Source organism: Stegostoma tigrinum, chromosome 14 (genome assembly GCF_030684315.1).
Source record: "Stegostoma tigrinum isolate sSteTig4 chromosome 14, sSteTig4.hap1, whole genome shotgun sequence".
NCBI lineage: Eukaryota > Metazoa > Chordata > Chondrichthyes > Orectolobiformes > Stegostomatidae > Stegostoma > Stegostoma tigrinum.
In genome coordinates this window covers 65,337,328-65,360,784 of record NC_081367.1, presented here as the reverse complement: position 1 = coordinate 65,360,784, position 23,457 = coordinate 65,337,328, and the positions used below count along the sequence as shown (strand labels likewise).

At 41.9% G+C, this 23,457-nt stretch overlaps 1 protein-coding gene across 2 annotated transcripts; it reads right to left on the bottom strand.

Moving 5' to 3' along the window:
• Window positions 1-9,724: 9,724 nt before the first annotated feature.
• Window positions 9,725-22,957, bottom strand: LOC125457871 (succinate receptor 1-like). 2 transcript variants are annotated; one of them, XM_048542585.2, is made up of 3 exons: window positions 22,842-22,951; window positions 17,479-17,543; window positions 9,725-13,970 (listed from the first exon to the last, which is right to left on the bottom strand). In XM_048542585.2, exons 1-3 carry the CDS (start codon window positions 22,900-22,902, stop codon window positions 13,005-13,007), a joined length of 1,092 nt encoding a protein of 363 aa, XP_048398542.1. In that variant the 5' UTR covers window positions 22,903-22,951; the 3' UTR covers window positions 9,725-13,004. The 2 variants fall into 2 exon arrangements, with proteins under 2 accessions (XP_048398542.1, XP_048398543.1); XM_048542586.2 differs by lacking the exon at window positions 17,479-17,543 and having other exon boundaries at window positions 22,842-22,957.
• Window positions 22,958-23,457: the final 500 nt, after the last annotated feature.

The following is a 23,457-nucleotide window of genomic DNA, read 5'->3' as shown; positions in this document are numbered from 1 at the left end:
TATAACTGTTTACCTGTAGCTACAGACTAATTACTCGTAATACATAGTAATTCTTAAATACAGAAACCTGGTCTGTGCTTTCTATCAACCTAGGTGTGAAAATTTGGGAATTTTATGCACTTATTTTAACATCTCTAACTTTTGTGAGGACACCAGGAAAAGTGGGACATGATTTCCAGTGATCGCAAGAACTGCAGATGATGGAATCAGAGACAACACAGTGTGGAACAGGAGGAACACAGCAAACCAGGCAGCATCAGGGAGCAGGAAAGTTGACATTTCAGAACACTTTGTCCTGACCTGAAACATCAACTTTCCTACTCCTCTGATGCTGCCTGGCTTGTTGTTTTCCTCCAGCCCCACACGGTATTGTCTTTGATGTCCAGTGCATTGCTCCAGTTAGGTATGTCAAATGAATAGAATTTTTAACAATAATCTTAAAACAGAAATAAGAAAGTAGAAGTTAAACATTTTCCGCAAAGATTCTTAATGAGAAAACTTTATTTGGAATTTATCCTTGTTATCCATCAAAAGAAGTACAATATTCAAAGAGAATGCATACTTCTTGAAGAACACAACATTTAATGCAATGGAAGTATTATACAATGCAAAATATGCAACAGCAAATCTCTGAACAATTGAGGAAAATGTTTGCAAGCTTTCAGATAAATAGCTTAAATCAGAAAATTAACTACAGCCAAATATAATGGCAATGGAGAAAGAGGTTACAGATTACAGGTTCCAGCTGAGCTAAGAGCACAGACACTTCTGAGAGGGAATAACGTTGGACTGTATGGAAAATACAATACATGAAACACAAAATTGCTCCAGAACTACATAAGAAGCGGAGAGAAGATAAAGTGAACACATTTCTTTATTTTGTATGCCTAGTAGCAGATAATAGCTTACAGTGATGACATGCAAGAAAATAGATGAAGACCTTGGATAATATTGGAAGTGCATTTGCCAATGGCTTTACATGAAGTTGTAATGTGAAGAGTAATAGATTTAGCAGGTTTACATCTTCCAGGAAGAATGACACAAATGTTGGTGGAGTTGTGGATTGTTTGGAGGGCTGTTGTAGGTTGCAATGAGACATTGACAGGATGCAGAGCTGGTCAAAGAAGTGGCAGATGGAATTCAACCCAGAAAAGTGTGAAGTTTTAATTTTGAAAGGATGAATTTGAATACAGAATACAGAGTTAATGGCAGGATTCTCGGCAGTGTGGAGGAACAGAGGGATCTTGGGGTCTACACCCATAGATCCTTCAAAGTTGCCACCCAAGTTTATAGAGTTGTTAAGAAGGTGTACGGTGTGTTGGCTTTCACTGGCAGGTGGATTGAGTTTAAGAGCTGTGAGGTCATGCTGTGGCTCTATAAAACCCTGGTTAGACCACACTTGGAAAATTGTGTTCATTTCTGTTCACCTCATTATCGAAACGATGTGGAACCTTTAGAGAGGGTGCAGAGGACATTTACCATGATGCTGCCTGGACTGGAGGACAGGTCTTATGAGGAAAGGTTGAGGGAGCTAGGGATTTTCTCATTGGAACAAAGAAGGATGAGAGGTGACTTGATCGAAGTGTACAGGATGATAAGTGGCATAGACAGTATGGATAGTCAGAGACTTTTTCCAAGGGCAGAAATGACTACCATAAGGAGGCATAATTTTAAGGTGATTGGAGAAAGGTATAGGGGAGATGTCAGAGGTGGGTTCTTTACACAGAGAGTGGTGGGCATGTGGAATGTTCTACTGGTGGTGGTAGTAGAGTCACGTACATGACGGGCATTTAAACGACTCTTGGATAGGCACATGGATATTTGTAAAATGTACGGTACGCAGAGTAGTTTGATCTTGGAGTGAGATAATAGGTCGGCACAACGTCATGGGCTGAAGGGCCTGTACTGAGCTGTATTGTTCTATGTTCTATGTACTTAAGACCTGTTCAAACTGGCTAAAGAATAGCAAACGATAGCAGTGTTTGAGACGTATTACAATAGCAACACTTTACAGGCAGTTTGACAGACAAATGAACAGACAATAGAGAGATAATGGGAACTGCAGATGCTGGAGAATCCAAGATAACAAAGTGTGGAGCTGGATGAACACAGCAGGCCCAGCAGCATCTCAGGAGCACAAAAGCTGACGTTTCGGGCCTAGACCCTTCATCAGAGAGGGGGATGGGGTGAGGGTTCTGGAATAAATAGGGAGGGGGGGGGAGGTGGATCGAAGATGGATAGAGGAGAAGATAGGTGGAGAGGAGAGTATAGGTGGGGAGGTGCGGGTGGTGGGGGGGATAGGTCAGTCCGGGGAGGACGGACAGGTCAAGGAGGCGGGATGAGGTTGGTAGGTAGGAAATGGAGGTGTGGCGTGAGGTGGGAGGAGGGGATAGGTGAGAGGAAGAACAGGTTAGGGAGGTGGGGACGAGCTGGGCTGGTTTTGGGATGCAGTGGGGGGAAGGGACGAACTGGGCTGGTTTTGGGATGCAGTGGGGAAAGGGGAGATTTTGAAGCTTGTGAAGTCCACATTGATACCATCGGGCTGCAGGGTTCCCAAGCAGAATATGAGTTGCCATTCCTGCAACCTTCGGGTGGCATCATTGTGGCACTGCGGGAGGCCCAGGATGGACATTTCGTCTAAGGAATGGGAGGGGGAGTTAAAATGGTTCGCGACTGGGAGGTGCAGTTGTTTGTTGCAAACCGAGTGGAGGTGTTCTGCAAAGCAGTCCAATGTAGAGGAAACCACACCGGGTACAGTGGATGCAGTATACCACATTGGCAGATGTGCAGGTGAACATCTGCTTGATATGGAAAGTCATCTTGGGGCGTAGGATGGGGGTGAGGGAGGAGGTGTGATGGCAAGTGTAGCACTTCCTGCGGATAAGGGGAAGGTGCCAGGTGTGGTGGGGGCGGAAGGGAGTGTGGAGCGGACAGTGGAGTCACGGAGAGAGTGGTCTCTCCAGAAGGCAGACAAGGGTGGGGTTGGAAAAATGTCTTGCGTCGTAGGATCAGATTGTGGATGGCAGACGTGTCAGAGGATGATGCGTTGTATCCGGAGGTTGGTGGGGTGGTGTGTGAAGACAAGGGGGATTCTCTTTGGGCAGTTATTGTGGGGGCGGGGTGTGAGGGAATTGTTGCGGGAAATGCGGGTGACACGGTCGAGGGCATTCTTGACCACTGTGGGGGTGAATTTGCGGTCCTTGAAGAACGAGGACATCTGGTTTGTGCGGGAGTGGAATGCTTCATCCTGGGAGCAGATGTGGCGGAGGCAAAGGAATTGGGAATAGGGGATGGAAGTTTTGCAGGAGGGTGGGTAGGAGGAGGTGTATTCTGGGTAGCTGTGGGAGTCGGTGGGCTTGAAGTGGACATCAGTTTCTAGCTGGTTGCCTGAGATGGAGACAGAGAGGCCCAGGAAGGTGAGGGATGTATTGGATATGGCCCAGGTGAACTTGAGGTTGGGGTGGAAGGTGTTGGTGAAGTGGATGAACTGTTCAAGCTACTCTTGGGAGCAACTGCCGACACCGATACAGTCATCAATGTAACAGAGGAAGAGGTGGGGTTTGGGGCCAGTGTAGGTCCGGAAGAGGGACTGTTCCACGTATCCTACAAAGAGGCAGGCATAGCTTGGGCCCATGCGGGCACACATGGTCACCACCTTTGTCTGTAGGAAGTAGGAGGAATTGAAAGAGAAGTTGTTGAGGGTGAGGACGAGTTCGGCTCGGCAGATGAGGGTATCAGTGGAGGGGGAATGGTCGGGCCTGCGGGACAGGAAGAAGCGGACGGCCTTGAAGCCATCTGCATGAGGAATGCAGGTATATAGTGACTGGATGTCCATGGTGAAAATGGGGTGTTGGGGACCAGGGAATTGGAAGTTCTAGAGAAGGTGGAAGGCGTGGGTGGTGTCACGGATGTAGGTAGGGAGTTCCTGGACCAAGGGGGAGGAAATGGAGCGCAGATAGGTGGAGATGAGTTCGGTGGGGCAGGAGCAGGCGGAGACAATGTGTCGACCAGGGCAGGCAGGCAGGCTTGTGTATTGTGGGAAGGAGATAGAAGCGGGCGGTACAGGGTTATGGGCCATGTACAGGCAGATGGGATTAGCTTTGAATGGCATCATGATCAGCGCAGGCACATTGGTCTGAAGGGCTTGTTCTGTGCTTACCGTTCTCTCTTTCTGAATGGAGTGTCAAAATAGGCAGGTGTTGCTGTAGAGGGCACTACTGATGCCGCACCTGGAGTACTGTGTGAAATTTTGGTCTCCTTATTGAAGAGGAATCCAATTGTATTGGACGCAGTTCAGAGAAGGTTCACCAGATCGATTCCAGAGATGAAGGGGATTCCCTAATGATCAGGTTAGGTCTATACTCTGGAGTTTTGAACAATAAGAGGAGATCTAATAGAGATATGTCAGAAGCTAAAGATGATTGGAAAAGTATACCTGGAAAAAATGTTTGCTCTTATGGGGCAATCTAGAATGAGAGGTTATAATTTGAGGATAGAGAGTAGCAGATTTGTAACAGAAACGAGGAGAAATTATTCCCTTCAAGGGGCCATGAATCTGTGGAATTCACCATCCCAGAGTGTGGTGGATATGGGGACACTGAGTAAATTTAAGGAGGAGATAGACAGATTTTTAAATTAGAAATGGGCTAAAGGGTTATGGAGAGTGACATAGAAAGTGAAATTGATGCTGAGAGATGAAATTTGAAATTTGGACTGATGTTAATTTACAACCAGAAAGATTTTAAGGCAGAATCATCAGATTTTCTGAACATTTCTTTCAGTTGCATTCAGCAGATGATCTCCTACTGGAACGAATTCTCCAGATGGTAGGGGTAGGCAATATCTAAATACAGCGCAAGGGAACAGAATGCGATAAACAGAATGCTAACCTCGCTCAAGAGGACTTTATTCAAAGTGAACAAATTGAAAGGTATGAAATCAAAAACAAAAAAAAATCATATCATAGACAGTCACAAAAGACTTCAGATCGTGTAATGCTAATCATTGTAATGCTAGCTCCGGATATGTAGTTAAAATAAACACACAAAGTGAATTAATGTCTAGCTCTATCACAAGAATGTAGCTTTTGTAGTAAAACATGGCATTTCCCAAGATGTGCAAAGTCAAAAGCAATCACAAAACAAAGGGAAAAATAAATAAACAGGAAAACAAAAATGATTTGCAGGGGCTTTTGGAAGAAATCCTGGACTGCCAAGATACATCCCCATGACAGCACATTTACTCATTTCACGATGCACCACCTGTGGAAGATGTAACTTACCTATTCATTGGGGTAATGTGTGAATCTGAACTATGACAGAGATCATACAGGCCAATGGTAATCCAACTCATTTCAAACTTGTCTCGAGGGTGACTGTTACTTCATTGTCGAAGGGACCAGACATTTTTTTCTCTTTTGAAATATAAACTGATATGGTAGTTGGATTACTTTATAGTCGAAAACCAGGAGATTCTTACAATTTGGATAAGTTTTGGACATTTGTAAAATGTGTAAAACAATGTTGATTTTCAAAGACGTGGGGGAGTTACTTTGAGACAGTGTTGTGCCAAGATCCTTTGAGGTGTGGGAAAGACTGACCTACAACAGCCATTGGATTGGTTTAACTGCAGTTTTTTGTTCCCCAAAACTGCGAACATAGGGCATCCTGAGATATCCAGAGGTACATAGTGCAAACCATTCTCCCCCTTCCCTCTTTTTGGTTAAAAGGCCAAGAAATACCAATACCAAAAACAGCTGACAGGAAAGAGGTCAAAGAAGCAATAACCACGTCCACTTCATGAAATCAAAAGCAGCTGTGTGAAACAATTTATCTTACTCTTGAGATCCAGACTTTTGGTCCTCAACAATTTGTTCCTGTCTACAGTTTCTTGTTCTGATATATTTATGTCACCGCTTTCATCCTGAACAGGAGTCAGTCAGGCAAACTAGTCACCTTGCTGTTCCAATTGGGATATTACTGATTTTATGACACCTTGCGGAAGACTGGGGAACAATTATTGGCAGTCCCTTCTCAGTTAAAGCAGCAGAATTTTCTGCAGAGATAGTAGGAACTGCAGATGCTGGAGAATCTGAGATAACAAGGTGTAGAGCTGGATGAACACAGCAGGCCGAGCAGCATCAGAGGAGCAGGAAGGCTGATGTTTCAGTCCTAGACCCTTCTTCAGAAAACCTTTTATCATCCTTAAATGAGAACCCCACGTTAATGCTTTGGGGAAACAGGTTTGAATCCTGCCATGGCAGATGATAAAGTTTGGATTCAATAAAAAAAACTGGAGTAAAATATGATCCCAGTGATGACCATGTAATCATTATTAACCATCATAAAAGCCCATTTGTTTCACTAATAACCTTGTGAGAATGGAACTGCCATCCTTGCCCTCATGTGACTCCAGACCCACATTTTCCCTTTGACCTTGCTTTTCAAATGGTCTTGGCAAGCTAGTTCTAGGGCAATTAGTAACAGGCAGTAAATACTGGCCTAATCAACATGCCCACATCTCATAAACAAATGAAGTAAAAAGGCCCCCTTCATCCTGAATTATTTGTTCAATAATTTTCCATTCAACAGGCAGTTAGCCACTTTGCTAGCCAACTTTTAATTAACTATGTCTATGATGTAACTGTACTCTGAGTGAGCATAGTACCCAGAGTGCATGTATAATTCTGAGATATCATATTAGTGTACATTGTTAGCTGTTAATAAACTTCCAGATATGTGACTCCTTGTGGCATAAGTTACATGAGCTAATACAGAGAAAACCACAAAGATGTTATCTACATCTGAGTCTCAAAATGTATATAAATTTTAATTTTCAAAGAAACTTCCCTGATTTTATTGCGCATTCCGACTAACCTGTGTGTTAGAATACGGCATTACTCTCTCAAAGCTTCCAATGATGCAAGGTACCAAAGACAGCTGGGAGAATAGGATGTATATTAACTCCTGTATCTTTGAATAAGGAGGAGCACTTCAGTTTGGGGCATCCTACTCATGTGGAAAACAAGCACTTTGAACTTTACACATGATCCAACACCACTCCATGAACACATGGTGCTGCAGACTATCCTATTCTTAGCTGGACATATCCAAGGTGGCACCAATTCACCACCTCACCTTCAAAAGATCACTGAACGTAGGAAGATAAATAAATAAAAGAAGGGAAGTAACAATGATCAGCTGACTGGAATGATTTTTATTCTATTGTTCATTCCTGGGATAAGGGCATCACTGGGCAGGCCAACATTTATTGCCCATCCCTAATCCCAGTTAAGAGTCAAGCATGTTGCTGTGGGTCTGAAGTCACATGTAGGCCAGGCCAGGTAAGGATGGCAGCTTCCTTCTCTAAAGGGCATTCATGAACCAGTTGGGAATCTCTTGACAATTGGCAATAGTTTCATGGTCATCATTAGACTGTTAATTCCAGATATTAATTGAATTCAAATTCCACCATCTGCTGTGACGGAATTCATACCTGTGTTGCTAAAACATTGCCTTTGGTCTCTGGATTAACAGTGTAGTGATAATTCCACTAGGATATCACTTTTCCAGGAACATCTAGAGGAAACCCAAGCAGACATGAAAATAATTTGCAAACTCTACATATACAGTCGCCCAATTATATGAATGGTGCAGAAGGATTAGCAGGTAGGAATGGGGAAATTGTTGGCAATGTAGGGAAAGAAATTGAGAGGCAATGGAGAGAGGCAGGTGGGCAATAGATGCTAAAGTAATGCTACATGACCCACTGTCAGCCCATCGATGCATTTTGGAAAGTGTGCATGCATGAATTTTGCATAAAGGTAGAATAGCTCTTCTGATAAATACTCTCTCTTTTACTTGGATCTTTGCAGTTTTCAGGGACTGCAGTGGAAAGTTTTTGTTTCGATTTTTAAGACCTTTGTTCTTTCTCTAGAGCTGGAGTGTTGAGAAATAGTGTTGTGCAAGCTGACAGCTGCATGGCACGCTGCAAATTCCGGTGATGTGCGTGGTTGACCAAGTGCTGTAAATTGCTTAACCTTGCTGAAAAAACCTGGCTGCTGATCCTGGGAATGGATCCCAAATTTGACATGAGTCAGAGTTGGTCTACTGTTGTGTTCGGGGTGGAAGGAGAGTACAGGGTGAATTGGGGAGGGGAAGGAATGGGGAAAGACAAGAGGGGTACTTTACTGCTTCACAAATTGAAAAATCATAAAACCCCTGCCAAACATCTTTCGCCTATTTGTATAGAAATCAAACAACAATTTGTTGTCAGGATTTTTCACAGCGCGACTCAGTTGAATTCTGCAAAGTCATGATGATGAATTTTAAGTGAATCCCTGATGAAGGAAGCAGTCATATCTCCTGATATCTCTAAGTTTAAGACGGGTCTTTAAGGGGATAACAGTTGAGCTACTGATATGGATTCAAGATGTGCAGATCTATTTAAATACCTTTTATTCCACGCTGCCCCTCAGATTTTCAGTTGCTTGCAACAGGAAGGTTGATGAATTATATAAAAGCCTGCTGGTAGGGGTTATACAAAGACCACATCACAGGGCAAATATTTTGTAATCAACCTGTGCAGAAATGCTTTCACACACCTCCAGGACAGATGGGACTTGAACCTGGGCTTCAGGTAGGGATAGTACCACCGCATCACAAAAGCCCCACACTGGGGGTGCCATGTCCTCTCTCCTCACTTTGGGAAACATGCATTTAATTTAGAGAGCGTGCAACAAGTATCCACTAGATTGGTCGAAGAATGGTCGAAGAGGATTGAACTATAGATCGAGGTATGAAAAGACTAGACTTACATTTTGTCCAAGTTGGAAGATTCAAAGATGACTTCACTAAAAGCTATAACATTGGAGGCTTGTGTGGTGATTCCTTATAGAAGTTTATAAAATCATGAAGGACATGGATAGTCAAGGTCTTTTCCCCAGAGTAGGAGAGTCCAAAACCAGAGGGAATAAGTTTAAGCTGAGAGGGGAAAGATTTAAAAGAAATCTAAGGGCCAATGTTTTCACACAGAGGGTGGTGCATACATGGAATTAGCTGACAGAGGAGATGGTGGAGGCTGGTAGAATTACAACATTTAAAAGGCATCTGAAATGTTATATGGATAGGAGGGGTTTAGACTGATATGATAGTGCTGGCAAAAGGGAATAGATTAGTTTAAGGTATCTGGTTGGCATGCGTGTGTTGGACCGAAGGGTCTGTTTCCTTGCTATACATCTCTGTGATTCTATCTTTATGGAATGTGACTGGGGAGACTAGGGCACGGGGTGACAGTCACATAATATAGAGTCAGCCATTTTGGTTTGAGACAGGGAAAAATTATTTGTTTAAATGGCTATAAATGTTGGAACTTTTCAGCACAGAAAATTGTGGCTGCCCAGTCATAGAGTTCATTCAGGACAAAGAACAATGGAGTTTTTGGTATGAAAACGATTAATGATGTGGGATTTTGTGAGGAATTGGAGTTAAGGGAGAAGATTGGCCATCTTGTTGAGTGGAAGAACGGGTCATAGCTCCTACTTCTTATGTAGCTATTTATTGGTGCTTTTAATGTTGTTTAAATATTTCAGCAAAGAACTACAATCCAAGAAATGGATGCAGAATGATTTCTGTAAACTTGCTTTTAATATTCACACAACAGAATTCACTCAAAAAATGTTTTTACATAATAAACACAAAATTAATAGAGAAATAGAGAAGGTGTTTTTAACCCAGGCTCATTATCGTGATATGTTGGTGTTCACATTAAAGGCATATCTTTACAGAAGTGATAAAGCAGTTAGGTTGATTATTTTGATCAAATTATCTCCAGGAAAACATAAACACAAGCAATAAAGGTTCTACAAATGTTATGTTGTGCTGCTGACTTGCTAATAATAATGCAGTGATAGTCTTATTGAAACATAAATCTGCAGGAAATACATGTGACTTGTCCCTATTACATGAGAAAATGAGTAAACCGTAGACATTAATCAACGTAAACAAGTTGATTTCTTGCCGAAGTTAATGTAAATGGTTACAACTAAGGGCTAGACAATGTGTGCCAGCTTTAAATAAGCAAGTCATTTATGTTGAAATATAATAATGAAATAATGACAAAATATTGCTGATTTTATCTCGCCAACTTGATTAATATAAGCTTTCTTTGAACGATTCTGTATGATCTTTCTCTCTTCCCCTTCTTTACCTTCCAAATCAATCTCCATTGCATTGTATCCTATTAATTCATTCTTTCCCAAGTCCTCAAATTTTCTCATTTTTCACAAACATCTTGCTCTCCTCCAGAGCTGAAAGAACAATGGATGCTGGAAATCAGAAACAAAACAGAAATTGCTAGAAAATATCAACAGATCAGGCAGCATCTGTGGAGAGAAATCAGTCAGTGTTTTGGGTCTAGTGATCCTTCCTCAGAATAGATGCTGCCAGACCTGCTGAGCTTTTCCAGCTATTTCTATTTCAGGCCTGTCATCATGCAATGGCTATTTTCCTGATCCTTCTTATATTGCCTTCCAAACTATTTGACTTGAGTACTGGTTTTTCAGGGTAGGACTTGACTTCACCATTGTATATGTATAACAAAAGTGTGTGACATACCTTTGTTTCATTGAGAAATGCTGAACGGAATCTGAGCCGAGATAGGGAATGAGTGAAGTTGAGAGATTTAAATGTTTGTTCCTCCATTCTTAGTCAGGGTATTTCAATTTGGTTAAGTGGCAATTTCATTGTGAGAAATTCTAAACATTAAGTGTTTCCCTCAGAGTTCCACGCTATCGGAGAGGCACGTTGAAGAGGCTGAGGCGAAGATAGGAAAATACAATGAGTGAACAGTGTTTGCTTCGAAATAAAACAGAAAATGCTGGAAAGACTCAACAGATCTTGCAAATGCTGCGGAGAGTTCTATTCTGAGTCTGATATGACTCTGTTCTTAACTGGCTATGGAGTCATAGAGTCATTTGGCACAGAAACAGATGCTACAGTCAAACCAGTGATAATGGGAACTGCAGACGCTGGAGAATCCAAGATAACAAAGTGTGAAGCTGATGAACACAGCAGGCCAACCAGCATCTCAGGAGCACAAAAGCTGATGTTTCGGGCCTAGACCCTTCATCAGAGAGGGAGATGGGGAGACGGAACTGGAATAAATAGGGAGAGAGGGGGAGGCGGACCGAAGATGGAGAGAAAACAAGATAGGTAGAGAGGACACTATAGGTGAGGAGGTAGGGAGAGGATAAGTCAGTCCAGGGAAGATGGACAGGTCAAGGAGGCGGGATGAGGTGGTAGGTAGGAAATGGAGGTGTGGCTTGAGGTGGGAGGAAGGGATGGGTGAGAGGAAGAACAGGTGAGGGAAGCAGAGACAGGCTGGGCTGGTTTTGAGATGCAGTGGAGAGAGGGGAAGAACTGGGCTGGTTCCATTCTGAACATAATCTCAAACTTAACTAGTCCCACCTACCTGCTCCTAGACCACTTCCCTCCAAATCTTTCCAATTCATATGCTTATCTAAGTGTCTTTTAAGTGTTGTAATTGTGCCTGCATCCACTCTTTTCATATATGAACCACCCTCTGCATAAAAAATTATCCCTCATGTCTTTTTTAAATCTCTTTCCTTGCGCCTTAAAAAATGTCCCCTAGTCATGAAATATCCCACCTTAGGGAAAAGACACTTACCATTAACCCTATCTATACCCCTCATGATTTTATAAACTTCCATAAGATCACCTTTTAACCTCCTATGCTCCAGTGAAAACGTCCCAGCCTATCCAACTTTTCTTTATAACTCAAACCTTCCATACCCAGCAATAACCTGGTGGATCTCTTCTTAACCCTGTCTTGCTTAATAATATTCTTTCAGTTTCTCTCTCCACAGATGCTGCTAGTCCCTCTGAATTTCTGTAGCAATTTCTGTCTTCATGTCATATTTGCAGCATCTACAGTATTTTGCTTCTGTGTGAGTATTCATTCCCATGTTGCAATATCTCTTAGCTATTAAATAATGGAAACTGTAAACCAGAGCTCAATGAAACATGATTGTCCATGCTCATACTAGGTCCCATTCACTCCTTAATTCTAAAATTGCTGTGTTAACCTGCAATCTGCCAATGCCCTGATTCAAAATTCTCATCCTTGTTTTCAGATGCCTCCAGGGTTTTATTCATCTGTATTATGTAATTTCATCCGGACCTACAAATAATCCCATCTCCAAGGATGTTTTTAGCATTTGTGTCTTTTTTTTCAAGATTTGTGACTCACTGGCTGGGCTGGTATTTATTGCCTCTCCCTAGGTTATCCTTGAGAAGGTGGCGGTGAGCTGAGAACGGAATGGCTTGCTAGTCCATTTCAGGATGGCAGTTAAGAGCTAATTGTGTAGGTGTGGAGTTACGTGTAAGGCAGGCCAAATAGGGAGATTTGCTTCCCTAAATTACATCTCTGAAACAGATAGGATTGTCCTGGCAATCAACTATGACATCATGGTCATTGTTCGATTCTTAATTCCAGATTCTTCATTGAATTTAAATTCCACTATCTGCCATGGCACAATTTGAATTCAGGTTCCCATAACATTACCTGTGTCTCTGAATTAACACTCTGACCACAACACCACAAGACTATCACCTCCTCAATGATATCTCGATGACTTCCTAACTCTCACTAATGGCTCCAGGCCCCATCGTCTGGGACTTTGCCTTGGTGTATGCAATGCAGAGACAGTAACCCAGGAATAACGGCTAACCAGTGGCTAATTCTGGAACTCTAAAGCTGGCACTACCAACCTTAAATATGGAAATATTGCAACATGAGTTTTAAGCTTCCAAACACCTCTCTTCAATGCTACTGAAAATTTCAAGAAAATTCAACTCGGGCTAAAGAATACATGTGACTCAAACTGCTGACATTGAAAATACTCCAGCTATGATTCAACAGTGCTGCAGAAGAATAGAAGGCTGAGAATAAAATGGCTCTTAACTAGATGGTGTCATGCTCTTAAATCAATATTTTTCCTTGCTTGAAGTCTCTGACATCAGCTTTTGGCCAAAGAATGGCAACTTGCTAAGGAGGGTCTCTCTAAAGCGGTCACCCAGCATGAAATAGAAAATGGGGTTAATGGCAGAGCTGAGGTAAGCAATAGGCCTTGTGATTGCATAGCCAGCTTTTATCCCCTTGTAAGTGCAAGTCTTCTTCCCCATTCTGGAGGCAATACGGATATTGCGCATGATATGATAAGGAGTGAACAGCACCGAGAAAATAACCACTGCCAATATTACGAGGCGATGAGGCTTTTTCAGCTTAATTGTCCTGCGTCGCTGTGCATTTATTTCCCTTAAGCACGTGGCTGTTTTGATGGAGCAATACCCCATAATGCAGAGTGGGAGGATGAAATCAACAATGGTGAGGAACAAACTGTAAACCAGGCTGTCTCTCGCTTTCCCTGAGCTGGCATAGTCAACACACACCACAGCATTATCATCATTGTCCGTGATGTTCTTGGGACCAATGAAGGTGAACATAGGCACCAGCTCCACGGTGACAAAGATCCACAAGAGTAAGCAGATAATGGCAGCTGTCTGCTTTTCCTGGAACCGATAGAGATTTGTTGGGCTTTTCACCAGCAAATATCGATCAATACTGATACACGTCAAGTAGAGGACACTCAAGTAGAGGTTACAGTTGAGGAAGTACCGATTAAACTTACACCACAGGTCACCGTAGTGCCATTCACTGTCATTTGCATATTGGATCACAAACATAGGAAGAGTGCAAATAAAAAAGAGATCTGTGACAGAGAGGGAGAAGAGGTAGATGTTACTGCACTTCCATTTCTTTAGGCAGAAGATATAACCACTTATCACAGTGACATTGCCAATGAGTCCCACTATGAACACAATGGAGTACATTGTTGTTAGGTAATACTTTTCCACGTGAGAATTAATATCTGTGCAAGTTTCATTCGTTTCCTGGAAATTAAAAACAAGTAAGAATTAGCCTAAAGAGGAACAGGAAGGCACACAATTAAACACATTGAAGAATTGACACTTTAAGTATTCACTGTTGATTCAGTGGATATAGCTGACATGACATTTAATCTTTGACTCCTCATAAGGTACAACCTCAGTAGTCTTATCAGACTATAGCGCAGCTCTCTCATTAGAGAAGAAGGTGATGGTTTAGCCGGAGGGTGCCTCCACCTCAGGGGAGAGATGGAGAAGGAGAATCCTTCACAGTAGCCCCAGCTGATGCAGGATGCTGTCAATAAAGTTGGCATTATTCTGCTTTGCAAACCAGCCACCCAGCCAACTAAGCTACCCAATCCCTGCCCCCACCCCCGAAATCCTGCTACAGTCCTGAGAGAAAACTGCCTGTCTGTGATAAATTAGGCACTACTAAGTCTCACAATTATCAACATGATGATAAAGCGACTGGGGAATCTAGAGCACGGGGTGACAGTAACATAATATAGAGTCAGCCATCTTGGTTTGAGACTGGAAAAATTTATTGTGTAAATGTCTATAAATCTTGGAAATTTTCAGCACAAAAAATTGTGGCTACCCAGTCATAGAGTTCATGCAGGACAAAGAACAATGGAGTTTTCGGTATGAAAACGATTAACAATGTGGCGATTTTACGAGGAATTGGAGTTAAGGGAGAAGATTAGCTACCTTGTTTGCACCTCACTTTTAGGTATGCATGGTGCTGCTTCTGGCATGTCCTCCTGCATTCTTCATCGAATTGGGGTTGTTTCCCTGCCTTATTGGTAGTGGTAGAGTGGGGGATATGCCAGGCTATGAGATTACAGATTATATTGTATTATGATTCAGTTGCTGCTGATGATCCACAGTACCTCCTGGATGCCTAGTGTTGATTTTGTAGATCTGGTCAATGTCTATTCCATCGAGCATGGTGATAGTGCCACACAACATGATGGAAGGCATCCTCAATGTGAAGATCAAATTTTGTCACCACAAGTACTGGGCAGTGATCACTCCTACCAAACTATGGCTGGTTAGTTTTGCTATTAACTTCTCAGAAATTTTCAGAAGGGTCAAATTTTTTTCATTGCAGGAACCTGTTTTGCATGCATGAGCATGTCATGAAAACTCATTAACATCCCAGCCTTGGGGAAGCATTTTCATGGGTGTAATCTCATTAACTGAAAAAGAGAAACACATGTATTTACACACATGACAATGTATACCATGTAAGTAGTGCGGGAAACTGCTTCCCCAAAGTCCAATGAGCACAAAAATTTCAATAACCCAACTCCTTTATAAACAAGCTGTTGCATTGCAGAAACATTTGCTAATTAAAGGATGAAGTCTGACTGAATCAACCAACCCATGAGAAGTGATGTTGTATGAATATATGTGGACAATTAGAAGTATTAACCAATTGTGTTGCCGAGCCATATTTGACCTCAAGGGACTTCTTGCTTCTTCATTGTTAAATATTAAGGAACTTTGTTCATCACAAATTGCAATTGGATTTTTTCCCTTTGCACCAATTACCTCGTATTCATTTTCTTGGCCTGAACATCAGTATAGAGTTCTGCAGGCTAATATGGGGCCCACACTGTATGGTGTAAACTTTCATTTGCAAGAGGCATCTGGTGATCTCTGAGAGGTAGAAAGCCGAGCAATGACCAATGACAGCTTAAAACCAACAAAGCTGCTTAACTTCCCTTTTTCCAAAGGTTGTGTCACTCCCAGAGGATGGCAGGAAAGAAGAGCCTTGGTCAATCTTTATTCATCATCTCCAATAAGAAGAATCTAGCCATCGCCCCACTGGCTTTCAATGGTGTTACCATCGTTGCATTCCCCATTATCAACATCCTGGGAGTTTTCCATTGACCGGAAGCCAAACTGGATCTGTCAATTTTACCAACCTGTGACAATATCCTGGAATTCCTTTCCTAACTGCATTGGGGGTCAACCCAACGCATATATACTGTAGTGGCTCAAGAAGCAGCTCATCACAACCTTCTCAAAGGAAAATAGGGACAGGCAACAAAAATGCAGGCCAGCCTGCAATGAGGATGTCCCACAAATAAATAAAACAAAACAAATGCTGGGATTACAACAGCCGAGGAAGTCTATAGCGAGTAACTCATTACCTGTCTCCCCAAAGCCTGTCCATCATCAACAAGGCTCTAATCAGGATTATGAGGGAATAATCTCTATTTATCTGGATGAGTGCAACCTCATATACAGTCAAGAAGTTCAACACACATATAGAACAAGGCAGCCTAGACGATTGGCACCCCCATCCATCAATTTATACACTTTATTATAGCCTTCATAACTGACACTGGTAGCACTGTATATCATTTACAAAATGAACTGCAGCAACTCACCAAACCTTCTTCAATAGTACCTTCCAAATTCTTAATCTCTACCACCTGGAAAGACAAAGGCAGCAGATTCCTGGGAACACTCCACTGGGAAATTCCCCTCTTAAATTATTCACCGTCCAGACTTGGAACTATATTAACATTCCTTCACTGTCGCTGTTTCAAAACCCTGGGCCTCACTTCTGTCACCAGACGGTGATTCAAAAATTTGGATTCCCATTTCAACGGCAAATAAGGGATGAGGGTAAATGTTGGAGAACCTAGTGACACCCACAAGCCATGAAACTTTAATAAAGAGAGCAGAGTATGACAGAATTGAGTTTCAGAAGCACTGCTCCAAATCCTGTCTTTCTTCATTTTATCGATTCTTGTTGATTGTGGAACCTAAAGAAATGTTAAAATGTTTGTATGATGTAATAACCTTTAAAAATTAGCCTGTGGAAAATTAAGCACTAGCTTCTGCTTTTCATGGGCCAGAGCTATCCTATTGTGCAATTAGATTTCACAAACCTCGCTCAATGTTACCCATTTGCAGATTTCAAGACCTTTCTGCCTTTTCTGTTCCAGTGCTCATTCGCACCTGGATCATAATCAAAGGTTCTTTTGAACCAAGAACCCTCATCACCCCCAAGATTTTCTTTTCCCTTACTCCAATTGTAACAAGGATTTTTGAAAACAGAGATAATGGGAACTGCAGATGCTGGAGAATCCAAGGTAACAAAGTGTGGAGCTGGATGGACACAGCAGGCCAAGCAGCATCTCAGGAGCACAAAAGCTGACGTTTCGGGCCTAGACCCTTCATCAGAGAGGTTTAGACCCGAAATGTAAGCTTTTGTGCTCCTGAGATGCTGCTTGGCCTGCTGTGTTCATCCAGCTCCACACTTTGTTTTTTTTGAAAACAGAGATGGTGCAAAGATCTTGAAGTGGGATTCTTTATTCCATTGTCATCAGGTCGTTAAAACACAATGGGAATTTAAGGTTTAACCAAAAAAAAGTATTTATAGCATTTTCTGAAACTTGATATTTACATTGGATTAAGGTATACATTCTTCTCATAAAAGTCACCATCCCCAAGCCTCCTTTCCCAGAGAGGGCCCACTCAAACTATTTCCAACTACCTTCCATCGCTGTCGCCAACAGCAGCAAGAGGTTCCCTGATACAATGCTTCAAGATTCTGTCCTCCTGTAATAGAAACATAAAAAATAGGAGCAAGCATAGGCCATTTGGTCCTTCAATATGACAATGGCTGCTCATCCAACTCCATACCCTGTTTCTAAAACATTTGATCCCTTTAGTCCAAAGACCTGCATCTTACTTCTTCTTAAAAATGTTCTCTTTTTTTCCCTCAACTAATTTCTGTGGCCGAGAATTCCACAGGGTCACTACTCTCGGAATGGAGAAATTTCTCCTTGTCTTAGTCCTGAATGGCGCACTACACATCCAACTAACAATTGTGCGACAAATTGATAGAGGGTCAGGGATTGAATCTAAATAAAATTAGCTTAAGTAAATGAGCAATAATGGGGAAATTAATGGAATTGAAAAGGGACAAATCCTCAGGATCTGACCGTTCCTATCCATAGGTGTTAAAGAAGGTAGGAGTGTACATTACTGATGCCCTGACTATAGTCTTTTAGAATTCCCTGGACTCAGGAGTTGTATCTCTGGATTCAAACTATTTTATAGGCCAGTTAGCCTGACATCAGTGGTGGGGAAATTGCTAGAGTGTATAATCAGATCATGTAACATCACCTTGAAAACTTTCAATTAATCAGGAAGGGAGAGCAAGGATTCATGAAGGTTAGGACAAATCTTAGAGTTTTTTGAAGAGGTGACAGAAGTGGTGAATGGAGGTAGTTCAATCGATGTTGTTTTATGAAGCCAGAAGGCTTTTTGGTAAAATCTTAAGGTAGAAGTCCATGGAATTGAGAGTAACTCACTGACACGGATAGGAAATTGTTTGAATGACAGGAAAAAGCGTTGGAATAGTTGGTAAATACTCATTCTTATCCTTACTGACCTCATTAAAACCAATCTGCTGGCTGCAGATGCATCAGTCTATGACAATATCAGTTAGATCGAGCATCACACAATCCTCGTGGAGACAAAGCCCCGACTTCACACTGAGAATAACCCCCAGCGTGTTGTGTGGCACTATCACCATGCTAAATGGGACAGACTTCAAACATATCTGACAACTCAAGACTGGGCATCCACGAGACACAGTGGGCCATCAACGGCAGCAGAGTTGTACTCCAGCACAATCTGTAACCTCATGGCCTGGTGTATCCCCACTAAACTACGACCATCAAGCCAGGGATCATCTCCGGTTTAATGGAGAGTGCAGGACGGCAAACCAGGAGCAGCATGAGACATACCTGAAAATGAGGTGTGAACCTGTTGGGCATGACCAACTACGATTACTTATGCACCAAACAGCATAAGCAGCAAATTAAAGACAGAGATAAGCGATCCCGCAACCAATGGATCAGATCTAAGCTCTGCATCCTGCCATATACAGTTGTGAATGGTAATGGACATTTAAACAACTAACTGTATGAGGAGGCTCAACAAATATCGCCCTCCTCAGTGATGGAAGAGCCAGAATATCAGTGAAAAAGGTAAGACTAAAGCATTCACAGCAATCTTCAGCCAGAGGTACTGTGTAAATCATCCATCTCGGCCTCCTCCAATGGTCCCCAGCATTACAGATATCAGTCTTCAGCCAATTTGATTCATTCCACGTGATATCAAGAAACAGTTGGAGAAATTAGATACTACAAAGGTTATAGGCTCTGACAACATTCTGGCAATAGCACAAAAGACTTGTGCTCTAGAACTTGCCACTCCCCTAGCCAAGTTGATCTAGTACAGTTACAACATTGGCATCTACCCAACAATTTGGAAAATTGCCCAAGTACTTTCATTACATAAAAGGATGAACCCAGCCTAGCCAATTAATGTCCTATTAGCCTATCCTTGATCACCAGTAAATTGATGGAAGATGTCATCAATAGTGCCATCAAGCAGCACCTGCTCAGCAATAATCTGCTCAGGGATGCCCAGTTTGAGTTCCACCAGGGCCACTTGGCTCTTGACCTTGTTATAGCCTTGTTTCAAACATGGACAAAAACCTAAATTCCAGAGGCGAAGTGAGAGTGACAGCCCTTGACATCAAGGCTACATCCAACCGAACGTGGCATCAAGCAGTCAATGGGTATCGGGGCCAAACTGTCTGGTGGTTGGAGTCATACCTGACACATAAGAAGATGGTCATAGTTGTTGGACATCAGTCATCTCAGCTCCAGGACATCCCTGCAGGTGTTCCTCAGTGCAGTGTCGTCGGCCCAACCATCTTCAGCTGCTTCATCAATGAACTTCGCTCCATCATAAGGCCAGGAGGGGAAATATTCACTGATGATTGTACAATGTTCCACACCATTAATGACTCCTCAGATACTGAAGCAGTCCATGTGCAAATACACACAGATCGGGGCAACATTCAATGTTTGGGTAACAAGTGGCAAGTAATTTCACGCCACACTAACGCCAGACTATGACCATCACCAATAAGACACATTCTAAACATTGTCCCTTGATATTCAATAGTGTTACTATCACTGAATCCATCATTATTAACAGCCTCATACAGCACTTTCCAAACCCATGACCACCTCCATTGAAAAGGATAAGGGCAGCAGATACCACCACTTTCAAGTTCCCCTCCAAGCCACTCACCATCCTGACTTGGATATATATCACTATTCCTTCACTGTCACTGGGTCAAAATCCTGGAATACCCTGCTTAATGGCATCGTGTGTCAACATGCAACGGTTCAGGAGGGCAGCTCACCACCACCTTCTCAAGGGCAACTAGGGGCAGGCAAGAAATGCTGGCCAGCCAGCAATGCCCACATCCCACAAAAGAATGTTTAAAAAGGCTCAGTTTAGCAGGATGCGATTAGTGGCTTCATGGCCTGTGCTTTATTTGATATTTTCAGAGAAGACACTGCAGAATCAATTTGCTTCTTTCTGATATCCTGGCTAATATTTATCCCTTAGTCAACATCAAATAGTCATTCGTAAAGGGGTTCAGTTAGCTGCATGGCTAGTCTCTAATGTAGAGTGACATCAACAGTGCAGGTTCAATTCACAGTGCAAACTGTAGGAACAACATCTCATCTTCAGATTAGGCACTTTAAAACCTTCTTGGCTTAATATTGAGTTCAACACCTTCAAATTGTGAACCAAATCCTATTCCTTCTCTTTCTTTTAGCCTTACCTGTTCCTTTCTCTGACATCTCTCCCCTCCCCCCACCTTAGTGGAACCATAGACCATGAAGCCACTAATCGCATCCTGCTAAACTGAGCCTTTGTTTAAATTCTTTTGTGGGATGTGGGCATTGCTGGCTGGCCAGCATTTCTGGTGGTTAGGCACGTTTATTCTTCTGCCTTTCTCACATTCCGATCACTTAATCTGAGCTATCAACATCCTTCCTCCCCAGCACTCCAACCTTCCACCTTCCCCCGACGATAACTGCTGCCCCGTCCACACTTCACGTCAGCTCTGATGAAAAGTCATCTCAGCTTGAAACATTACCTTGCTTTCTCTCCATGAAAGCTGCCTGACCTGCTGCATTCTCCAGAATTTGTTGCTTTCAGCTAGGTTCAATTTCCGCACTGGCTGAGTTTACTGTGAAGGTTCTTCCTCACGCCTCACCTGAGGGATGGTGACCCTCAGGTTAAACCACCATCTCGCTCTAATAAGAGAGCAGTGCTGAGATCCTCTGGGACCATGGCAACTTTTCTAATCATTGACCATTATTAATTTGGTTTTTTGTCGCATATTATTGAGCACTAATTGGTTCCTGAGTCTCATATTTTGCAACAGCAACTGAACTTCCAAAGTGCTGCATTGTCGACAAAATAATTTGTGAAGAGTGTGATTCAAGTACAAATGCTTTATCCTTTCTTAACTTTAAAGTGAAATGAGACATTTTTAATAAAAATAACTAATTTATCAATGTCTATAGTTTCATTTTGTTGCTCTGAGACATTTTTAGGACTACAGAGCTACTACAAAATAACTGACCGTCTTAATTGTCAGCATTAGATAATCTGGGCAATAAAATATGGAGAGTGTCAAATAGATCAGCTATAAGTGAATATTTTACTTGATCGTGTTTAGCAGACTGGAATTTCTGTTAATAATTATTAAAAACAAAGGCAACAATAGAAATTGCTAGAAATGCTCAGCAGGTCTGACAGCATCTGTGGAGAGAAATCAGAGTTAACGTTTTGGGCCAAGGAACCCTTCCTCAGAAGAGTTTCTGAGTTCTGAGGAAGGGTCACTCTACTCAAAATGTTAACTTTAATTTCTCTTCACAGATGCTGCCAGACCTGCTGAGCTTTTCCAGCAATTTCTATTTTTTCCTCTAATCTACAACGTCCTCAGTTCTTCCAGTTATTATTAAAAACAAGTTACCATTTTGGTTTAAAGAATTGCATGTTCTTCAAATACTGCAATAAACGTTACAATTACAGGCTCTCTGCAAGGCAGTAGTTCAACTATTACAAATTTTCCTTCAGAACCTCTTATGCAATTTCTTGTTTTATACATTATTCCCCCTGAATCATGGCTCCAGTTTTAGATTTAAATTAATGGAAGGTGCAAAATGGTGAAATGTATTAAAAGTAGATGTGACTACAATTCTGTGTCCACAATATTAAATAGTTTTACTTGCTATGAAAAGAGGACTCTCTGATTTTGAAGATCAGCTGTTCAGCCTGTTCACTAGGATAAGTTTGTTCTTGACTCATAACCTAGCACACAAAAATTTGGAGCTTGAGAGACTAAGTGTTAAAATTATAATTTGGCGTCAGTAGCAGTGACTCTGAAGCAGTCAGACTGTCACCAGCTGAATCGTTAACATGTTTCATAGGAACAAACCTGCCACCCTTACCCAGTCTAGACTTCAAACCTATTCTGAAATGTTTGACTCCAAAGTGACATCTGAAGGGGTTTAGCAAAATACACTGTCAGGGCAGCTAGAGATTGGCAGTAAAATCCAGTCACACAGCAATGCCCTCAACCCAAGAAGGAAGATATTTTGGAAAACAATAAAACGTATTAAGCCTGATCAAGAAGCACAGAAAATGTCAGGGAAAATATGCAATGAGGCCAGGATAATCCATGAGAGCATGAATACATTCCAATAACTAGCTCGGCAAGATTTCTTAACTCTTTGTACATTTTTGGACGAGCATGAAGCAGCTCTTGAATTATTTATTTAAGGTGATCAAGTCAATTGTTAGGTTTTAATGGATAGAAATTTCTGACACCAGATTGGTCACTCCATTGCTGGCTTTATACTTCTCCTGTATCCTCCCTTGCCAAAATATTATTTTGTTACTACATTAACACAGGTGCCACAACAATGCAAACAACCCCAAAAAGAGGAAACAGAAGAATGCACTTACCATCATTGCAACTACAAGGTTTGTGGCTTTGAGAATAATTGCAAAGCTGCCAGACAAACATGAGCTTCCTTTGAACGGCACGGTTTTGCAATTAATGTGCTAATTGTTGAGTGAACAACAAGCTCATATCACACACACAGCATCAGCCTTCTATATATGTGTGTTGAGCTTTTGATGTGAAGCTGCTGTGCAGCCAATCAAAAATCATACATTTTTTAATGTTCTCCTTCCTCCAGTACGCGGTTGGGAGCTGTGAGAAAGAAGTGAAGTGCTTTAAAGTTTTCTTCTTACAAAAAAGAGAACTAAAAGTAGGTAAAAGATAATGCCAACAGATTGAAAGTTTCAGCCTGGACCTTTCAAATCACCAAGCCCACCTAATTCCCATTGTGCTTGTAACAAACTTGAGCCATAAACCTGGTTAAACCTACCAGTCTAATCTGACACCCATTAAGGTTCTTTGCATTTGGATAAGGAATAAAATTAACGTTCAAAAAACACAGATAAAGGAGAAGCACATGAATAATAAAGTGTGTCCATTTATATTGTGCATTTTCAACCTCAAACTGCTAAATTCTTAAATCAGAAACAAAATTATAGAATTGCTTCCTCAGGGTTG

Excerpts from the sequence above, each read along its gene's own strand:
- LOC125457871 (XM_048542585.2), bottom strand. The coding sequence starts at position 22,902 with ATGTTTGTCTGGCAGCTTTGCAATTATTCTCAAAGCCACAAACCTTGT. Across the intron at positions 17,544-22,841 it reads ACCTTGTAGTTGCAATGATG|GAGGACAGAATCTTGAAGCA; the intron begins GTAAGTGCATTC and ends TTTCTATTACAG. Across the intron at positions 13,971-17,478 it reads GTTGGCGACAGCGATGGAAG|GAAACGAATGAAACTTGCAC; the intron begins GTAGTTGGAAAT and ends TTTAATTTCCAG.